The sequence below is a fragment of the Geotrypetes seraphini genome, chromosome 1, assembly GCF_902459505.1.
Source record: "Geotrypetes seraphini chromosome 1, aGeoSer1.1, whole genome shotgun sequence".
Classification (NCBI taxonomy): Eukaryota; Metazoa; Chordata; class Amphibia; order Gymnophiona; family Dermophiidae; genus Geotrypetes; species Geotrypetes seraphini.
This window is the reverse complement of record NC_047084.1, coordinates 452637092-452659985: the sequence shown is the minus strand read 5'-3', so window position 1 is coordinate 452659985 and position 22894 is coordinate 452637092. Positions and strand designations below refer to the sequence as shown.

The window sequence follows — 22894 nt, the reverse complement described above, 5'->3', positions numbered from 1 at the left end:
TACTAGTCAAGGGGATATACTGTCAGCATATGTGTCAATGTCTCATCTGGCTGTCGAAGTAAAGAAGGGTATATAGGGGAAAACACTCTCCAGAGATTCAAGACAAAGTTAGACAAGTTCCTGCTGAACCAGAAAGTACGCAGGTAAGGCTAGACTCAGTCAGGGCACTGGTCTTTGACCTACGGGCTGCCGCGTGAGTGGACTGCTGGGCATGATGGACCACTGGTCTGACCCAGCAGCGGCAATTCTTATGTTCTTAAATGAAAGAAAATGGAAAGAGAAAGGTAAGATATTCAGGAAACTCACTCGAGCCTCAATCTCACTTAGGGGTCCTTTTTATTAAGGTGTGCTAAATACTAAGGCGGCCATAGAATATAATGGATGACTTAGCATTTAGCACATGCTAAATGCTAAGGCATTCATTATCAGTTAGCGGACCTAAGTAGATTAGTGCACCTTAATAAAAGGACCCCTTAGATGCGTTGGTTAGATTTTATTTCCTTAATTTTGTTTGAATATTATTGGTTTTTATTGAAATAAAACAAAGCATTCACATTATTAATTCACTGAGGGCCAGATTCTCAAAACGGCGGCATTCACGGTGGCTGCCTAAAAAAGCAGTATAAGAAGGAAAGGACTTCAAGTGCTCACAGAAGCTGAGCTGTGACACTGTCTTGCTCAGTCTCCTCATTCATGGGCTATCATTAGTAGAAAAAAATCCTCCTCTTAAGTGTAAATCCTCGATGGGAAGTCAAATATTCAAATGTAATTCACAAATAGTTCAATATTCAATAAATAATTCTCAATAAACTTATCCTGGCTGAATTTGGGTAATGCATGCTGTACTCTACGGAGTTTCCCCATTTCACTTATGTGCTTCTTCAGGAGCTGACCAACCAAATACAATCTCTATAAACCAAAAGTAGATAGTAAAAATCGAATGGAAGTGATCAGGCTTACTGTTTTAAATACTCAGATCATGTTTATACACTGGAATGGGAAGAAGAGGATAGAGATATGCCAGATTGCAGGAAGGAGAGGAGAGAGATGCCAGACCGTAGAAATGAGAGGAGAGGCAAAGAGAGATGTTAGACCACGGAAAGAGGGAGGGAAGGAGAGAAGAAAGATGCTAGACCATAGGATGAGGGAAGGGGGAAGACAGAGATGTCTGACCATGGCAGAGGTAGAGAGATGAGATGGTGTACAGGGATGGCGGGGAAGGGGAGACAGAGAGAGGAGATAGTGCACAGCAATGAGTGTGGCAGGGAAGAGATAAGAAGAAATGCTTCTTATGGATAGATGGGAATAGGGAATAAGAAAGAGGGAGGAGATGGTACACATGGATAGATGGGAAGGGATGACATGGAAAAGTAGATAGATTTTGGAAAAGAAAGCAGAAAAATGGAAGAAAATTGAATGTTAAAAGTTAATGCTAAAGATGGATGTAGGGCAGAAAGTGAAGAAGGATTGAAAACCAGCAAATGGATAAGAAGGCATTGGATACGAAGTTAAGAGCACAAATAGAAGGAAGTGCAGCCAGAAACTGGGAAAAGGTGGTTAGAAAAATAAAATCATAGCAAAAAAACACACGGAAAAGTGAAAAATCAATAATGTTAAAGCAAACACTTTCACTAGAAATATGAACAGGATGTCATGAATAATTAGTGCTGCTATAGCAGCACTAATTATTCATGACATCCTGTTCATATTTCTAGTGAAAGTGTTTGCTTTAACTTTAGAAAAATAAAATCACCATAAGAACATAAGAATTTGCCTCCACTGGGTCTGACCAAGGGTCCATCGAGCCCAGCGGTCCGCTCCCGCGGCGGCCCATCAGGTCCATGACCTGTTGAGTGATCTTTTGTCTAGCCCGTTGATTCCTTGTCTCTTATGTCCTGAAAAACCCCTCTTTCCCTTTTATCTATGCCCTATTTTGCTCCTGTGTCCTCCTTTATCTGTAGCCTTCGATCCCCTTATCCTTCAGGAATTTATCTAGTCCCTCTTTGAAACCCCTTAATGTAGTCTGTCCTATTACATCTTCCGGAAGCGCATTCCAGGTATCCATCACCCTCTGAGTGAAGAAGAACTTCCTAGCATTGGTTCTAAACCTGTCCCCTTTCAATTTCTCCGAGTAGAGGAAATGATTTTATTTTCAGTTTAGTGATTGATATGTGTTAGTTTTGAGAATTTACATCTGCTGTCTATATTTTGCACTGTTCAGAAAAAAATGCATTTGTTTCTATTTCTCTGGGGTTGTACTGCAAGCAGTCTTGCGTCTTAGGGTTTTGTTTGTATATATTAGTACTTTTAGTCTGTGGTCCTATATTTGCATAGGGGTTATCTGTGTTCTTCATGGGTGACCAAGGCCAGGTGTTCTGGTAGGAATGAATGTTGAAAAACATACAGGGCCTGATTCTCCAAAGTGCGTCCCGATTTTAGGCAGCTGTAGGCGTCCTACAGCTGTCTAATCAGCCAATTGGGATGCACGTTTTTTTAAAAAATGCTCCCCAGGCAGGCCGCCTATATTGAGGGCGCCTCCGGGAGCCTAGGGAGACCCGCAAGACGCCTAAGCTCGCCTAAGGGCCTTAGGCGAACCTAGGCGGCCCTACGCGTCTCCCTAGTAGAGGAAGAGAAGCTTAAAATGTAGGCTAGCAAAATGCTGGTCTACATTGTAAGTAGACGCAGCCGCTATACTTATGGCAGCAAGGGATCTCCCTGCTGCAATAAGTATAGCGGCCGCGGTCGCGGCCGCCTGTCCCATCGCCAACAGGAGGATGCCCAGTCCTCCTGCCGGAACCCCCCTGGAACCCTCCCCAAACTGGTAATCGCGGGCAGGAGGATGCCCAGTCCTCCTGCCGGAAAGCCCGATGACCCCCCACACCCAAAACTAACCTCCCTCCCCCAACTAACCTTTACATGTTCTAGAGTCTGGGCCAATCAGGCCTTAGATTTAGCGGGGATGGGCCGGGAAGGGGCGGGCCCGTCTCATTTCCATGAGGTGGGCCCGTCGGCTGGACGGCAGCAAGACCCGTCCAGCCGACCAACATGTAAAGGTTAGTTGGGGGAGGGAGGTTAGTTTTGGGGGTGGGGGGGTCGTCGGGCTTTCCGGCAGGAGGATTGGGCATCCTCCTGCCTGCGATTACCAGTTTGGGGGGGAGGGGGGTTCCAGGGGGGTTCCGGCAGGAGGACTGGGCATCCTCCTGTCGGCGATGGGACAGGCGGCCGCGACCGCAGCCGCTATACTTATTGCAGCAGGGAGATCCCTTGCTGCCATAAGTATAGCGGCCGCGTCTAATTTAACCCGATTCTCTAACCGGCGTCTGTACCATGGACGCCGGTTACAGAATCGGGGTTTAGTGTAGGACCGATTCTGTATAGGACATCTCTCCTGGGCATCCTATACAGAATCAGGGCCACAGTGTGCTTTGTGTAGTTAAATTTTGTGGTTAACCATTATGTGTTCTTAATAAGATTATATTGTGGGTATATATGAAAAATGAATGGAAAAAATGGTATTACAATTAGTACTATTATGGGGCAGAGCTTTTGGGGCCCCCCCAAACAAAAAAGCGTTCCGCTGGCTATGGTTTCCAGTACAGATCCCAGGGGAACCCCACTATTTATCCTTCTTTGAAAATATTGACCATTTAACCCTACTGTCTGTTTTCTATTTCCAGAGAAGGACATTGTCTCCTAGCCTATAATTTGCTAATTTCCTCAGGAGTCAGTCATGAGATGCTTTGGTCAAATGCTGTCTGAACAAATCTAAATAAACTAGATCAATTGACTCACCTTTATCCACATATTTATTCACCTCTTCAAAGAAACGTAGAAGATTGGTGAGGCAAGATTTCCCTTGACTAAATCCATGCCAATGTAAAGTATGGGGGCTCATAGTCGAAGCAGAAAAATGTCTAAAATACGGCCTAAATCGGCACTTGGACAATCAGTAACAAAAAACGTCCAAGTGCCGATAATCAAACGGGGTTTTAGACGTATTTAAAAAGACAGGCCTTCACAGTGCTGCTGAACGACCAGAGCTAAAAGGGGTGTTTTAGGAGGAGTGGTGAGGGCGGGATGTGGGCTGTCCTAGACTTAGTCGTACTGCATGTATAACCAAAGGTTGTACAACACTGCCTAGACGGAACTTGGATGTTGTGACTTAGGCCATCTAAAACCAGGTCTAAGTCCACAAAAGGTATCCAAAGTGACCAGATAAGCACTGCAGACACAAAGTACAGACCCACATACACAGCTCCAGTGATCACTGACACCCTCCCACCTCCATAAAAAACGTAATAACAACCTTACATATCTGCCTCCAGAACATCAGCACCTGGCAGCCTGGCATAGGAAAGCCTAGTAGAGCTGCACAGAGGTGGCTTAAGTGGTCTTGGGGGTGGGTTAGTGAACTATGGAGAGGAGGACCCAGGCCCATAAGCCATTCTAATCACTGCATACATGGATAAACATGTGCACCCCCCAAAAAAACCCCAAACCCTTTTGTACTGCCATATAACTGGCTCCTGCAGCCATAAGAGCTTTTGGGGTGGTAGATAGGTGGGTCTAGTAGATTATGGGGGTTTTGGGGGGCTCACCATGACCTATAAGGGAGCTGTTGTGAGATGTTTATGTGGCACCCTTTTTGTGAAGTTCACAGCAGTAAGGTGCATGTCTGATGTCCAGTCCCTTACTTTTATGGCCCCTCCCACTTCCAAAAGGTCTTTTTCTAAGCGTTTTTGACTTGGATTAATTTTTGGACAAAAATGGGGTATAAAGATAGATGACTTAGCGGGCTGGATGATCAGATGCCTGGACGTACAATTGGACGATTTTTTTTTTTTTTAAATCTATATATATAAAATCGGAGGTATGTATGTATGTATGTGCCGCGATCACGCAAAAACGGCTTAACCGATTTGAACGAAATTTGGTATGCAGATCCCTCACTACCTGGGATGATATGTTCTGGGGGTATCGCGGCCCACATGCACACATGGGCGGAGCTACAAACATAAAATCAGATTTCACCCATTCATGTCAATGGAAAAAATGTAAAAAGCTGCCATTCTCACAGTAATTCAAAAACGGCTTGACCTATTTGAACGAAACTTGGTATGCAGATCCCTCACTACCTGGGGTGATATGTTCTGGGGGTCTCGCGGCCCACCTGCACACGTGGGCGGAGCTACAAACAGAAAATCAGATTTCACCCATTCATGTCAATGGAAAAAATGTAAAAAGCTGCCATTCTCACAGTAATTCCAACTACCTGGCGTGATATGTTCTGGGGGTCTCGCGGCCCACCTGCACACGTGGGCGGAGCTACAAACAGAACTTCAGATTTCACCCATTCATGTCAATGGAAAAAAAGTAAAAAGCTGCCATTCTCACAGTAATTCAAAAACGGCTTGACCGATTTGAACGAAACGTGGTATGCTTATCCCTCACTACCTGGGATGATATGTTCTGGGGGTCTCGCGGCCCACCTGCACACGTGGGCGGAGCTACAAACAGAACATCAGATTTCAACCATTCATGTCAATGGAAAAAATGTAAAAAGCTGCCATTCTCACAGTAATTCAAAAACGGCTTGACCGATTTGAACGAACCTTGGTATGCAGATCCCTCACTACCTGGGGTGATATGTTCTGGGGGTCTCACGGCCCACCTGCACACGTGGGCGGAGCTACAAACAGAAAATCAGATTTCACCCATTCATGTCAATGGAAAAAATGTAAAAAGCTGCCTTCCCCCACAGTTATTCCAACTACCTGGGGTGATATGTTCTGGGGGTCTCGTGGCCCACATGCACACATGGGCGGAGCTACAAACATAAAATCAGATTTCACCCATTCATGTCAATGGAAAAAAGTAAAAAGCTGCCATTCTCTCAGTAATTCAAAAACGGCTTGACCGCTTTGAACAAAACTTGGTATGCAGATCCCTCACTACCTGGGGTGATATGTTCTGGGGGTCTCGTGGCCCACCTGCACACGTGGGCGGAGCTACAAACAGAACTTAAGATTTCACCCATTCATGTCAATGGAAAAAATGTAAAAAGCTGCCATTCTCACAGTAATTCCAACTACCTGGCGTGATATGTTCTGGGGGTCTCGTGGCCCACCTGCACACGTGGGCGGAGCTACAAACAGAACATCAGATTTCAACCATTCATGTCAATGGAAAAAATGTAAAAAGCTGCCATTCTCACAGTAATTCAAAAACGGCTTGACCGATTTGAACGAACCTTGGTATGCAGATCCCTCACTACCTGGGGTGATATGTTCTGGGGGTCTCGCAGCCCACCTGCACACGTGGGCGGAGCTACAAACAGAAAATCAGATTTCACCCATTCATGTCAATGGAAAAAAAGTAAAAAGCTGCCATTCTCTCAGTAATTCAAAAACGGCTTGACCGCTTTGAACAAAACTTGATATGCAGATCCCTCACTACCTGGGGTGATATGTTCTGGGGGTCTCGCGGCCCACCTGCACACGTGGGCGGAGCTACAAACAGAACTTAAGATTTCACCCATTCATGTCAATGGAAAAAAAGTAAAAAGCTGCCATTCTCACAGTAATTCAAAAACGGCTTGACCGATTTGAACGAAACGTGGTATGCTGATCCCTCACTACCTGGGATGATATGTTCTGGGGTCTCGCGGCCCACCTGCACACGTGGGCGGAGCTACAAACAGAACATCAGATTTCAACCATTCATGTCAATGGAAAAAATGTAAAAAGCTGCCATTCTCACAGTAATTCAAAAACGGCTTGACCGATTTGAACGAACCTTGGTATGCAGATCCCTCACTACCTGGGGTGATATGTTCTGGGGGTCTCGCGGCCCACCTGCACACGTGGGCGGAGCTACAAACAGAAAATCATATTTCACCCATTCATGTCAATGCAAAAAATGTAAACAGCTGCCATTCTCACAGTACATCAAAAATGGCTTGACCGATTTGAACGAAACTTGGTATGCAGATCCCTCACTACCTGGGGTGATATGTTCCGGGGGTCTCTCGGCCCACAACTCTATGTTGCTTGCTCAAGGGTGGGTCCCCCATCAATTTATATGTTCTTGCTCCTGGAGGTGAAACTAAAAACTTTTGTTTAAAATCACGTTTTGCGTTAGTTGTATTATATTCATTTTGTTAAATATTTCACATTATTATTTGCATATTGTACTTTTTATTAAGCTGTAAAACAATAATTTCATTCACCACTATAAAGTATCTTTATTTGAATCTATTTACAGTGTTATTGCTATAATTAAATACCCGTGCAACGCCGGGTCATCAGCTAGTATATATATATATATACTGGATGTGTTTTTTGAAAATGGACCTTTTCCTGTGTCCAACTTTGGACGACTTGTGAGTTAGGCCAAAACGGACTTAGACGTTTCTTTTGATTATGCTCCTCTATATGCGTAGTAATTTTGTTCTTTATAGTAGTAATTTTACAATTTTTTCCAGCACCAGCTTCAGGCTTACTGGTCTAAAATTTTCTGGGTCACCTTTGAAATCCTTTAAAAAAATTGATGTTAAATTGGCCACCCTCCAATCTTCCGCTACCTTACTTGATTTTAAAGATAGCTCTGCAAGTTAATTTTTTAGTTGTATCAGTATTCTGGGATATATGCCAGCCATTCCAGATGATTTGCTACTCTTTAGTTTGTCAAAATACCCTATTACATCTTCTAGGTTTACAGAGGTCTGTTTCAGTTCCAACAATTCAAATACAATTTCTGTCTTCAGTGAAGATCAAAGTAAAAAAAAAAATTAATGTAGTCTCTCTGCTATGATCTTGTCTTCCCTGAGTGCCCCTGATATCTCTTGATCACCTTGCAGTCCAACTGATTCGTTTTGCCTGCTTCATGCTTTGAATGTACTGTACCTAAAAAGTTTTTCTAAAATGTGTATACCACCACTGATAGTCTGTACTAATCTGAGACAAATTTGGACAAGTGTCCTAGGAATCAGTGAGAAGAATGGATCTTCATTGTGGTAAAGGGTTCCCAACCTCTTTTTGTCATTACAGCTGATTGTACAGTCTCAGTGCCGACCCGCAATCAGAAAGCAACCCTCTCCTCCAAGTCCCTGGCTCCAGAGAATCAGCTCATCTGTATGGTGGAAGGGAAACAGCAGAAAGGCCAGCATGATACACTGCAGAATCGAGCCACTGTGGTTACCTCCAGCACTTCAGCATCTCAGCCACAGCAGGTACACCAGGATACTGGCCTAGGATAGGGGGGGTAGAGAAAGTCACTTTCTATTTCAAATTAGATAAAATCGTGTATAATTTTTCTAAGCGGTGTACATGATAAAAATGGGGACATATTATTACACTTTAAAACATGGACAAGAACACACAAAGACTAACCTGATACATAAGGGACAAGGATAGAACTGTAATAATTAAAGAATTAAAGAAACAAATATGGGAAATATAAATAGGTTGGCAAAGGAGATGTCTGGTGCATCCTTTAAATTGAAAAAGGAAAAAATTCTGGTTAGTAGACGATTGAAGAGCTGGGAATACTGGTTTAATCTTCAAAGGCATCCTTATACAAAAAGGACTTCAGGGAGCTCTCGAATCTGTCCAGAGTTGATTCTCTTCTAAGGGATAAAGGCTGAGGAGCTTACATTGAAAATATCTCATTACATCTGGTATTAATAATTTTTAAGGAAGGAATTGTGAATAGATTTTGATCCACGGAGCAGGGGTATCCAACCTTTTGGCTTCCCTGGGCCACATTGGCCGAAAAAAATTTTCTGGGGCCGCGCAAACGCTGCAGCAAGACAGAGGAGAGAGCTGGCAAGATGGTAAACACCCGGGGGCAGCAGAGGAAAACCGGGGCCACACAAAATACTTCAAGGGGCCGCATGCGGCCCTTTGGCCACAGGTTGGATACCCCTGGTGTAGAGGTTCTGCACTTTGGCATGACCAGGGATGCTCGCTCTTGTAGCTCTCACCCGCTCTTGTGACAGTCACATCTGCAGAACTCCTCAGCACCTCTCCACACCTCCAGGCCCTGCTTCAAGAGAACCAACATTGGAAGCAGGAAACGTATGTACTCTGCCTGCTCTATGAGGGGGGGGGGGTCTAGTTTGCAGATCTCCACTGTTTCTCTGGTTGTGCTGTCATTTTTCAGACTTTATGACTGTGTTGTTCCCAGGTTTCATCAAACACTGACTCTCGGCCATCAGTTCTGCATGTGACACCACTCCCTCACCCAACACCAGTCACCCCAAAGCCACCCCGAGTCGTCCCAGTCAAGGCGGAGCCTCCACAGCTGCAAGTGCTGCCTCAGGGTAATTATAACAATTAAAAGAAAAACATTTGGAGAATCATACAAACAAGTGCACCCTTCTAACACTGATGATGTGACTGGTTACTGGGTCACAGGGTCCTCCCCACCAATTGCTGTTTTCGGTATATTTAGATAAATTTAAGGGAATTCTAAAGAGCATTTGACTGTTAAACAGACTTGGTTACAGCCAGAGTGGTTAAATAATTCTTATTCTCTATTTTCCCTATTGTGGTTTACCTTTTATGTACTCTTTACTCATAATTTGTAGTTCTCCCAATTTTCCTATTGTTTTATGTTGGTCAAGTATAGTTCCATGGGTATTTATTTGTTTATTGTCTCCCCCTTTTTAATACAAACTGTAAAACGCTTAGAAGCCTTGATTTGCGTTTTATCAAAATTTTAATAAACTTGAAACTTGATATTATGGATTTAATTTTCTTGAGAGCAACAGTGTACCCTTTCAGCTTGTGGGGAAGGTATGTCTCATTGGTAGAGCTGCTGCCTCTGTACCCAGAGGTTGTGGGATCAAATCCCAGTGCTGCTCTAGTGCCCACTGCTTTGAAATGGTGTCAGGTCAAAAGCACGCCGGGACAAAGGCGCGAGCAGACAATTGAGCGCAGCGCGGAGGCGCGCGCCGAAAAAAATTACTGTTTTTAGGGCTCCGACGGGGGTGTGTGGGGGGAACCCCCCCCACTTTACTTAATACAAATCGCGCCACGTTGTGGGGGCGTTGTGGGGGGTTTGGGGGGTTGTAACCCCCCACATTTTACTGAAAACTTCACTTTTTCCCTGTTTTTAGGGAAAAAGTTACGTTTACAGTAAAATGTGGGGGGTTACAACCCCCCAAACCCCCCACAACACCGGCGCGATTTGTAGTAAGTAAACTGGGGGTGCTCCCCAACAAACCCCCCCCCCGTCGGAGCCCCTAAAAACAGTAATTTTCTTTGGCGCGCGCCTCCATCTTGCGCTCAGTTGTCGGCGTGCGCCTTTGTCTTCCGCGTTGTTGTCTATGAACCCTTTGAAATACCAAAGCCACAAAAAGGCAGCATACAAGTCCCCATTCTCTCTCCTTGTTAACAATACCTGCATTAGCCCTCACTTTTCCCTGAACTATTGTCACTAAGAAAAGAATGTGCATTTCAAAAAAAAGACCACAAATTAGTTGTGAGATCTAATGACAATTTTGTCAGGAAATATGCAAGACAATAAAAAGCTCTTAGGCAAGGTTTTATTGTCCCAAGATACAAGATAAATTTCCAATACCAACCTCTGATGAAGGCTGTTGGCGAAACATGTCAGGTTTCAATCAATATCAATAAAATGTTTTAAACAAAGAGCCCCATTTTTCTTTTCTTTTTTTTGTGATGCACTTGCCTCTCTTTATTTCTTCCAATCAGTTGTCACCAACAGTCTAACCATATCCTCTGTCACAGACCCAGCTCTCCATGTTCTCTTTTGTAGGAATTAATCTGACCAATTTGGAGTGGATTCAGAAACAGGCTTCCAAGTCAGCACCCAGGCAAAGTGTCTTAAGCAGGAGTACAGCTGCATCTGCCCCTTCTGTCTGCTTCTCATCGTCTCTCGCCCCTGCAGAATCCTACCGAGTTCCTGCAGAGGCGTGGGGAAAGTCCCCGGTGGCTGGCTCTGAAACCATCAGCAGTACAAAGGACAATAAGAGAGAGAGGTGAGTGCTCCTAGGCTAGGGATGTGCATTTCTTGGACATGATATGGCAAATAGAGCAATGGCATCTATACACGTAGGTGTGCATTGTGGCCAGTTCAAGGTATGGACCAGGTGAGGCGCTGGCTCAGGGCACCGAAAACCTGCCTCACCTGCTCCCTTGCAGTGCCCAAAACCTGCTCCTCCAGCTAACGGCGGCATTTCCCACACTTTCAGCATATTTCTTTCCATCCCTGGGTCCGGCCACACCTCCTCTTTCTCAGGCCACACCCCCCATCTACCTTTAAAGACAGTTTTCACCTCCTGCGAACCGGCAGCATTTTACCTAACACTACCAACACTAGGCCTGGCGTCTTCCCTTCTCCTGCACTTTGCTCTCCTTTGAAATAACATCCTGTCTTCACAGGAGTGTGGAGCGCAACAGAGAGAAAACGCTGGAGTTGGTGCAGGTGGCATTAGATGAAATTCTGCTGGTGCTAGGGAAGAGAAAATCACCTTTGAAGTAGATGGGTGGAGGGGGGCCTATGAGAGAGGGGGCCGAGCCAGCAGTTAGCTTAGGGCACCACAGTGTCTTGAGCCGGTCCTGGTGTACACATAATACAATAACTCTGCAGTACAATACAATAATTCCTCTTATATTCCACAAATACCTGATCAGTTAATGTGGAGCAGAAAGAAGACATTGGACATCAGGGCTGTACCCAATATTCATATCTGATTCAATTCAGAGCGTTGGCTGTTCAAAAAGGTTACATTAGTGATTTCTATTCCGCCAATAACTTGCGGTTCAAGGTGGATTACAAAAGAAGTTATCTGGCCATTTCCAGAGGAATTGAAGAGAAGAGCGGGTTGCTTCAGAGAATTGGGATAAGTCTTGCGGTGTTAGTTTGTCTTCAAGGATTTCTTGAATAGCATGGTTTTTATTTCTTTTCTGAACGATTTGTAGTCTGGGGTCGTTATCAGTAAATTGGAGAGTTGGTAGTCCAGTTTTGCTGCTTGTGTGGCTAGAAGGCCATCGGACAGTTTTTTTTGTTTGACGTCTCTGATTGGGGGACATCATACCTGGTACAAAAGCAGGATTGCCTGTAATAGACAACAGAGGGGAAACATCCGCCCTCATTTTTAACAAGGCACAGAGTCAGCTCCAGGCCTGTTGAATGGGAAGGTAAATTTGCAAGGCCAGGCATGAGAAGGAGCATGCAGCACCACACTGAAATGAACAGGGGATAGAAAGTGTAATTCCCCCAAAGCGGGGGTCGGCAACCTGCGGCTCCAGAGCCGCATGCGGCTCTTTTCCACCTTTGCTGCGGCTCTTTTCCACCTTTGCTGCGGCTTACAAGTCCGGCGTCGCGGCGGGAAATAGCCATGCTGAGCAGTGAGCTCAGCACATACACAGATGAAAGCCTTGCTTGCTGATTGGTCCGGCGGCCCCGCCCCGCCGTGCCGCCGGACCAATCAGCAAGCAAGGCTTTCATCTGTGTAGTGCTGAGCTCACTGCTCAGCATGGCTATTTCCCGCCGCGACGCTGGACTTGTAAGGTGCCTGAAAAAGAAATCATCCTGGCCGGGGTCGGTGTCATGCTCCGGAGATCTACAGCCTTCCTATCTCCCTCTCCCTTCTACCTGCTTCCGGCCACATCCCCTGCTCCGCGGCTCTCTTCGGCAACTCAGCAGCAGCGATCGACACAAGCTTCTGACGTCGGGGCCTACCCTCTGCGAGTCCCGCTTGTTTCAACTTCCTTTTTCCACAAAGGCGGGACTCGTAGAGGGAAGGCCTCGATGTCGGCAGCTTGTCTTGATCACTGCTGCTGACGAGTTGCTGAAGAGAGCCGCAGAGCAGGGGGGTGTTGCCAGGTGCAGGTAGAAGGGAGAGGGCCAGATGCAGGACTCGTGGGTGAGGGAGGAGAAGAGAGAGGGGAGGGAAACAAAAGGAAATATTTCATACTGGGCTGGGCCGGAGTGAAGGGAGGGTGGAAAGATTCTAGCTACAGGGTGCAGTAACAAAGGAAAAGGGGGGAAAACTGAAAATGGAGATAGTGACACAAAGAAGAGAAAGGGTAAGCAGGACCTACTGAATAAGGATAGAGATACAGAGGGGACATGAAGAGGAGGTGAAATAGAGACATAGAAGTAATACTGAAAAAGGGGGGGGGGAGAGATAAAGACATTGAAATGGTAAATGGTGAACATGGGGTAAAGACAAGGACAGAGACAAATGAAGATTCTGAAAAAGTGTTGAGATAGGGATATAGGTGAGATGGACACAAAGAAGGGTGATGCTGGAAAATAGGTGGAATGGTAATTCTGACAGACACAGAAGGGAAATGCTGGATCAAGGAGAGATGGGGCTCAGGCTGGATGGAATGAGGAGAAATGCCTTGTTGGCCCGGAACTTCCTCTCCTACGTCAGAATTGACGTCAGGGAGCGGAATGCTGGTCAGCGCAACACTTCTGCAGGGAAAGCTTGGGACGGCGGTGGCTTGGGGGCTGTTCCCCGATTGCGGTGGCAGCAAACCGAGTGGCTTGGGGGACGGCACGGAGACAGAAAGAAGGGGGAACAGGGAGACAGAAAGAAAAAGTTGGGGGAGAGAATGAGGTCTGGAGGAGAGGAAACATACAGGAGGCTGAAAGAAAGGAAGAAAGATTGGATGCACAGTCAGAAGAAGAAAGTGCAACCAGAGACTCATGAAATCACCAAATAGCAAAGGTAGGAAAAATGATTTTATTTTCAATTTAGTGATCCTGTATATAGCATTAAGATAAGAAACAATATATGCAGTGTTAGATTTGTTTTATAATGGTTTTGCGGCTCCAAGTTTTTTTTTCTTTTCGAAAACGGGTCCAAGTGGCTCTTTATGTCTTAAAGGTTGCAGACCCCTGCCCCAAAGTAAAGGAAAAATGAGAGAGAGGTCTGTACCAGTCATTGAGATGACGCAGTTGACATGCCCAAGCCAATATAGAAATATTCAAAAGACCTAAACTTCCCTTGTCTTGATGCGATGCTACAGTCATATAAGACAATCTAGATTTTTTTTGCTATTCCATATAAAACATATTAATGGCACGGACCATCCGCTTGTGTGTATCTACAGAAACCATAAGGGCAGAATTTGAAACAAATGCAACCAAGATGATAAAAGTATCATATTATAAAGAGAAATTCTATCCACACTCCGTGGATACCGATTGATAGCACTAATAGTCCAAATGAGAGGAAACTCTCCAATCCACTGCCAAGGAAGAGCAGGATCTAAAGGGAGGACCACTGATTTTTGCCTGTTAAGCTGAAACCCAGAATAAAAATTATATTTGTTTAAGACACCCAACAAAGCCGGGATAGAGGAGCACACCTTGGTTAAAACCAAGAGGATATTATTCGCAAAAGCCAAAGCCTTCACCGTTTGCCCTCCCAGGGTTAGGTTCGCCACAGCCAGATCAGCTAAAAGGGTACAAAGAAGAGGCTCCAGATACAATACGAAAAGCAAGGGAGATAAAAATGTTTTTTAAATTGTCTTTTAAATAACATATACAGTAAAACCTTGGTTTGCAAGAATAATTTGTTCCAGAAGCATGCTTGTAATCCAAAGCACTCGTATATCAAAGCGAATTTCCCCATAGGAAATAATAGAAACTTAGATGATTTGTTCCACAACCCAAAAACTTTAATACAGTACTTGTATTGCAAGACTTTGCTCATTTAGAACAGTCACTATACTCTTGCAGCATCAGAGAGAGAACCATCGGCTCAGTTTTATTGGGGGGGGGGGGGGTTTAAGGGATTTGTATACTGCCTTTTACAACCACAGTCAAAGCGGTTTACATACAGGTATTTCAAGCACTTTCCCTCTCTGTCCTGGCGGGCTCACAGTCTATCTAATGTACCTGGGGCAGTGAAGGATTAAGTGATTTGCCCAGGGTCACAAGTAGCATGGGATTTGAACCCACAACCTCAAGGTGCTGAGGCTGCAGCTCTAACCACTGCACCACTGTGTGTATTGGTATTGCAAGACATTGCTTGTATATCAAGTTAAAATCTAATAAAATGTTTGCTTGTCTTACAAACCAAGTTACTTGCAATCCAAGGTTTTACTGTAATTTTAATCTGTCTGATATAAATTGGAAGAGAATTTAAAAATGTAGGCATTTGGTAAGTCAGAAATAATTCAACATCTTCTTATAATGTACTCCCTCTAAATTTGGGAAATGTAATAAAAATTGGCTCTGGAGTTCTTTTCCCTTGTACACCGGGGATAAATTCAAGAATGGGAACCACAAAGGCAGCCACCTATCCATTTAAAATTTTAAAAATCATTGTATACGGCTTCAAAATGGATCAAGCCTCCACTGGTAACCAATGCAATTTAAGTAACAACAGAGTTGCTTTATCAAATGTAGAAGCCAGTCATAACATTCTGACTGCTACATATGCCTAAATTCTACCTAAACCACAGTCCGTGCACAGGCAGGTACTACTATTACTACTACTACTATTTATCACTTATATAACGCTGAAAAACGTACACAGTGCTGTACATTTTTACATTTAGTAGACTGTCCCTGCTTGAAAGAGCTTACAATCTAACTTGGAGAGACAGCCATGACATATAGGGTTGGGGGATGCAGAACCCAAGGTGAGAGCAGTTAGGAGTTGAAAGCGCTCTCTAAGAGGTGGGTTTTTAACTTGGATTTGAACGCTGCCAGCGACGGAACATGCTGTAGGGATTCGGGCAGTTTGTTCCAGGCATACGGCGCAGCAAGATTTGCCTTTGAAAGCTCATCATAAAATACATTGAATGAATCCAATAAAAAAGACATCACTTTATTTCCTTTGTTTTATTTCTTTATATTACCTTGGAAAGTGGACTAACACGGCCACCACACCATTTCACTTCTCAAAATAAACATGTAGGCAGCAGGTCAGGATTAACCAATAGACCAAGTAGGCACGTGCCCAGGGCCCGAAATGGTCAGGGGGGCCCGATGAAGGAGGACATCAACATTGTTTTTTCCAAACAGCAATGGGCCCCTCCAGCATCGATTGGCAATGCGCCCCCTCCCCCCCCCCCCCCGATTGGCAACGCGGGCCCCACCCTGATCGGCAATGCAGCCCCCCCCCATCGACGGAAAGTAAGACAAGCAAGCAACGCGGGTAAGAAAGGCAACGGGAACTGTAATTGTGCAAGCGGTGCTGCTTGCCCAAAGCTTCCCTCTGACGCAGCTTCCTGTTTCCGCCTGGGCATATGGTGGGGTGGGGCGGAGCAGGGGGACCCAGTGTACTGTTTGCCTAGGGGCCCTCGACAAATTAATCCTGCCCTGGTAGGCAGAATCTGAGCAGAATTCATACTTACATGCATATCTCTGGCACTTAGGCACACATTCTTGTGCCAGCTATGCCCTGAGTCACCAACAGGGGTGTATATCCTGGCTAACGCAAAAGGAGATGTGACCTGATGATGATCTTTAGAGTCCACCGCTAAATTTTTGCTCTGGGCCCCAACACTGTCTAACACTGGCCCTGCTCTTGTGCTCCAGCAGTGAATAAAAGCAGTGCCATTGTAACTTGTTTTGGGGCCCCAGAGACAGAAGATTTTGAGGGACCAATGGTGTGATCAGAGGTGGTGAATAGGACTGGAAGCAGTCCAGAATAGAGAGTTGCACGGGGACAAAAATCCCACCCATTTTTACCCGTCCCCGCCAGGATCCTCTCCGTCCCCACCCATCCCCGCAAGGAATTACCTCCATCCCCATCCGTCCCCATAAAAAGCAGCAATTACATCTGACAGGATCATCAATTCCACAGTTTCTTTTGTGTTTGCGCTGCTGTTTTCCTTGTGGAATCTCTTTGGTGGAACCCTTTTTTTGTTTTCTGTTCAGGTAATTAACTTATAAACCCCCTCTTTTACTAAGGCTGACGTGTCCATTATATTATATGGACGAACCCTGCTTCCAAAGCCTTCCATCCCCGTGGGAGTCCCGTTGGCTAGAGGGGGATCCCCTTGGGAGTCCCGTGGGTTGAGGGGATTCTTTGCGGGACTCACGGGATTCCCGCGATCCCCGTTCCTGTGCACACCTCTAGTCCAGAAGACAACGCGGCACATAGCGCATGTCAGTCTTAAGTTAGGCGCCGTTTATGGAATTGCGCTTCGCAGCACCTGAAGTGGACTTTGGCGCCAGCAGGCACCTGAACTTTAGGCTCACCCTATTTACGCCAGGGTTTTCTTGGCCTAAATACTGATGCCTAAGTCCACTTTAGGCACCTACATGCAAAACATGCATATAATCTGCCCCTAAACGTGCCTGCTTTCTGGTAGGTGCCTTGGGCTAGTTGCCTGCCTGAAAATGGTAGGTGCCTACCACCCAATTAATTTTAACTTAATCCAGTTATGAAGTGCTAATTGCTTGTTATAAGTGCCGATTAAGCTTTTTCAATATTTAAGTCAGGCGCCTAGATTGGCTAGGTGCGTCAATCTAGACACCTAACGTTAGGCATTTTCTATAGCATCTGGGCCTTTGTGAGGAGGAGAGGTCCTGCCGGAAACTAGAAGAACAGCCGGCAGTATCCTTAGGAGACCTAAGTGGAGTGCTGAAATTTCTGCATCCAGGAGATGGGCACGGGCAGCAACATACGCAAAGAAAGAGTACAGGGCCCGAAGCCAGCTATTGACATTCCCTGACACCGCTAATAGAGATTGAAGAATAGGATGGGGCAGACTATGGAAATATCAGACAAGAGAATTTTTCTGAAACCAACCTATAGGGTATCATATTATATCAACAATTTCAGTCACAATAATGTGGCCACATATTGGCACAACTATTTATTTATTTTTTAATATTTATATACTGCTTATAGCCTAAGCTGTTAAAATTCAGATACTCAAGTATTGCTCCCTATCTGTCCTGGTGAGCTCATAATCTGACTAACATACCTGAGACAATGGAGTGTTAAGTGACTTGCCCAGGGTCACAAGGAGCAGTGCTGGGCTTGAATCTGCAACCTCAGGGTGGTGAGGCTACAGCCCTAGCCACAAGGCCACTCCTCCACTCTATGTTCTGAGTGGATCTGAGTGGACCAGACGCCATGATATCTTCTCAGTTAAGGCTCCACTTATATGGAATACCCTTCCTTTGCACATTAGAATCATTAAAGAACTTAACCTATTCAAAACCAACTTAAAAACATTCCTTTTTAAAGCTTCATTTAGCCTCTAAATTTTTTCCTTTTTCAAGATCATTTACAACTTCAGTATTTTAAACCCTACCCTAGTGTTTTACCCCTCCCCTACCTACGTTCTCTTTTCTTCTTTTAAGATATAAAATATTGTAACTTTTTCCCTTACGTTTTTACCAAAGTATTCCAGTTTTGTCCTTAATGTCTGTATTGTCAGTTTAATATTCCCCTGTTTACTTATTTAATGTAGTAATGTTAATTTAAATTTAATGTTTTATCCCAATCATATATTTATGTAATTCGCTTAGAAATATTAAGCGAACCATCAAATTTAAATAAAACTTGAAACTTGAAACTTGATCTGAGATCTGCATTTCACAAAGCTTCTTCAGGAAGAGTGATTGCCTATCAATATGTCAAATCCATTATTCAGCAGTCCATATTCAACAGTGTGGGGGCTACTCCGGAGAAGTCTCTTAGCAGATATCACATCATGTGATGTCTTTTGGAGAGGGTGTGGTTAGAGATACTCCTTAGGAGGACCTTAGTGGTACAGTAGAGTCTCAGTTAACCGGGACTCTCATACAATCGACAAAAAAAATTGCTGGTGTAAAAAAAAAAAAAAAAAGTCTCCCAAAGCAACAGTGGCAGCATCCTGACCTGCAAATCCTCCCTCCATCCCTCAAACTCTGAAACAGCTATGGACCTCCCTCCGTGAAACACCAGTATGGCAGCGGTCCAGAGCCGTAAAACCCTCCTCCCTTGAGCCCCAAAGTGACAGAAGCAGGTGGTGGTCTTGAGCCACGAACTCCCTCCTTCCTTCTTTACCCAAGCGCAGCCAGTCAGCAGGAGGCAGCTTCAAAACAGGCGGCTCGCGGACAAGCCCTGGCAGGGCCTTTCCACTGGCGCGTCACTTCACAAGGTTCATGCGGGGGCGGGGCTGGGGGCAGAACAGGGCGAGGCCACATGTCCTCTTTTTTTAAAAAAAAAAAAATAATTCTGGTAACCCTACCTCATACAGAAGTCATTCCATCCCCTTTATCAATTTGGTCACCTTTTGTAATTCTACTATATCTTCTGAAACAACAAAGACCAAATTTACACCAATATTCAACATGCAGTCACTGTCCAATCAATATGCATTTTACAAATTGTCTGTTTTTTTGTAGGCATTTACACAATGACCACCAACCGGTTGATAAAGGCACAGCCCAGTGTCTGATACAAAAGGAAGTTGTTGAAAACCTGGAGCAGCAGGTGAGAATTCAGAGACAGCCTAGAAAAGTCAAGATGAGACAAGGCTTCTTCACTGGAAAGAGAAGATTTAGGATGTAAACTAGAGGCCAACCAAATTATGGTTTCAGTTTCAGCATCACCACCAAAACAGGCCTAAAATTCCAATTCAACCATGTTTTGGTTTTGACCGAAAAAGCTAGTGCATTTTTGTCTGAAACTGAAATTCGACCCCCTGACCAAAACTACTGCTCACTCTGCCCAACCTCGATCAAAACCATCAATGCCCTCCCAACATGTTTAGGTTCTCCCGGGCCTACCTTGAGAGCCCTGGTGATCTAGTAGGCTAACCTGGGTAGGAACGATCGCCAGTTACTCCTACTGCTGCTGTCTCCACCGTCAAAAAGGCTGCCGAACTTTCAGTATAGTCTCGCATGACTGAAGGTCGCAGCAATCATTTTGATGGCAGAGATGACAGGGACAGGAGCAACTGAATTGCTTCTGTTCCAGTTAGACCATTAGAACATCAGGGTTTAAGCTAGACCCAGGGGGGCCCTGTCTGGTTGTGAGGGGGGGGGAGAAGGCTCTCTTTGATGGTGATGGTAGAGGTGGGTGTGGGAGCTGTTCAGAGGGTGGAGCCTGTCTGATTTCAGTTTTGGCTTCAGCATCAGTCAAAATTGAAAAGCCTTGTTTCGGTCAACCTCTAGAGTAGATAAAGAAAATACACTGAAGTATTTCTCACCCTCCATTCCCCCTGCTTTTCATTCCTGAAGTTTGTTCCCTAATCATTCCTCTCCTTCAAACAGACAACATAAGAACATAAGAATTGCCTTTCTGGTCCATCTAGCAGCCCATTATCCCATCTTCACAGAGGCCAATACAAATTACAAGTTCCTGGCAAAAACCCAAATAGTAGCAACATTCCATGCCACTGATCCAGGGCAAGCAGTGGCTTCTCCCATGTCTGTCTCAACAGCAGTTTATGGACTTTTCACCCAGGAACTTGTCCAAACCTTTTTAAAAACACTAGCTAAATTAACCGCTCTTACCACATCCTCTGGCAACGCATTCCAGAGCTTAACTATTCTCTGAGTGAAAAAATATTTCCTCCTATTGGTTTTAAAAGTATTATTCTGTAATTTCGAGTGTCTCCTAGTCTTTGTAAATCTTGATGCAGTAAAAAATTGATCCACTTGTACCCATTCTGCAGGATTTTGTAGACTTTGATCATATCTTCCCTCAGCCGTCTGTTTTCCAAGCTGAAGAGCCCTAACTTCTTTAGTCTTTCCTCATACGAGAGGAGCTCTTCTTTGAATCTTTTCTAGTGCCGCTATATCTTTTTTGAGATAAGGAGACCAGAACTGAACGTAATACTCAAGGTGAGGTTGCACCATTGAGCGATACAGAGGCATTATAACATTCTTAGTTGTTACCATCCCTTTTCTAATAAGTCCTAGCAACTTGTTTGCATTTTTGGCCACCACCGCACATTGGGTAGAAGGTTTCAGCATATTGTCCACGATGAAACCCAGATCTTTTTTTATCTTGAGCGCTGACCCCCAAGGTGGACCCTAGCATTCGGTAACTATGATTTGGATTATTTTTCCCAATGTGCATCACTTTGTATTTGTCCACATTAAATTTCATCTGCCATTTGGACGCCCAGTCTTCTAATTTCCTAAGGTCTTCCTGCATTTTTTTTTACAGTCCGCATGTGTTTTAACAACTTTGAACAGTTTAGTGTCATCTGCAAACTTAATCACCTCACTCATAGTTCCAATTTCCACATCATTTATAAATAAGTTAAATAGCACTGGTCCCAATACAGATCCCTGTGGCACACCAATATTTACCCTCTACCATTGAGAAAAATGGCCATTTAACCCTACCCTTTGTTTTCTGTCCAACAACCAATTCTTAATCCACAATTGAACATTGCCTCCTATCCCATGACCCTTTAATTTTCTCAGGAGCCTCTCATGAAGAACTTTATCAAAAGCTTTCTGGAAATCTAGATACACTACATTAACTGGCTCACCTTTATCCACATCTTCAAAGAAGTCAAGCAAATTGGTGAGGCAAGACCTCCCTCGGCTGAACCCATACTGACTCTGTCTCATTAAATCATGTTTGTCTACATGTTTCACAATTTTATTTTTTTATAATTGTTTCCACTGTTTTGCCCGGCACTGAGTTCAGGCTTACCGGTCTGTAATTCCCTGGATCTCCCCTGGAACTCTTTTTAAAAATCAGCGTAACATTGCCACCCTCCAATCTTCAGGTACTACAGCTGATTTTAGTGACAGGTTGCAGATCACAGGTTACAGATCAGCAATTTCATGTTTGAATTCTTTCAGTACCCTAGGACGTATACTATATGGTATAGGTGATTTATCACTCTTTAACTTGTCGATTTGGCTTTATACGTTTTCCAGGTTCACCAAAATTTCTTTCAGTTCCTCTGCCTCATCACCCTTGAAAACCATTACCGGTTCTGAAAGATTTCTTACATCTTCTTCTGTACAGACTGAAGCAAAGAATTAATTCAGTCTCTCCGCTATGGCCTTATCCTCCCGGAGTGCACTTTTTACTCCTTGTTCATCTAACAGTCCCAAAAAATTCCCTCATAGGTTTTCTGCTTTTGATGTACCTAAAAAAATTGTTACTATGAGTTTTTGCCTCTTTGGCAAATTGTTCTTCATATTCTTGTTTAGCTTTTTTTATCAAGTTTTGCATCTAACTTGCCAGTGCTTATGGCTCTTTTTGTTTTTTTCACTGGGATCCTTTTTCCATTCTTTAAAGGATGTTTTTTTTTGGCTGTAATAGCCTCTTTCACTTCACGTTAACCACATCGGCCCTCGTTTTCTCTTCTTTCCACCTTTTTTAATAAGTGGAATACATCTAGACTGGGCTTCCATGATGGTATTTTTAAACAACATCCATGCCTGGTTTACATTTCTGACCTTTGCCATAGACCATTTTAGCTTCTTTTTAACCATTTTCCTCCTCTTATCATAGTCACCCTTGCAAAAATTAAATGTCGCTACAGTAGATTTCTTTAGTGACATCACTCCAGTTATCAGCTCAAATTTGATCATGTTATGATCACTGTTTCCCAGTGGATCCAACACAGTTATCCCCTGTATTATGTCCTGCATTCCACTAAGGGTCAAATCTAAAATAGCTTCCCTTCTTGTTGGTTCCTGGACCAGTTGCTCCAAGAAGCAGTCATTTATGACATCTAGTAATTTTACCTCCCTTGCACTCTCTGATATAACATTTATCCAGTCAATGCTGGGGTAGTTGAAATCAAACTAAATAATAATAAGAATGTGCTATGGCTCAATTGTATGGAAACAGGGCCCTTTTCTACAGATAATATAACCAGAACCAAAACTATGACTTCAACCAGAAAATGATTTGCTATTACCCTCTGACCCCTCCTCCAAGTATATCTTTTTGGAATTGTCCCTGACTAACTGGGGAAGG

At 44.2% G+C, this 22894-nt stretch overlaps 1 protein-coding gene across 1 annotated transcript in view; it reads left to right on the top strand.

Annotated features, from left to right (window-relative positions):
* The window catches only part of FOXP3 (forkhead box P3), a 52674-nt gene that overhangs the window by 5210 nt on the left and 24570 nt on the right, over positions 1-22894 (top strand). Inside the window, exons 2-5 of the mRNA XM_033961566.1 lie at positions 8049-8230; positions 9187-9322; positions 10783-11005; positions 19342-19429. Of these exons, the coding sequence (XP_033817457.1) occupies positions 8049-8230; positions 9187-9322; positions 10783-11005; positions 19342-19429 (629 nt within the window). The remainder of the gene's footprint in view (positions 1-8048; positions 8231-9186; positions 9323-10782; positions 11006-19341; positions 19430-22894) is intronic.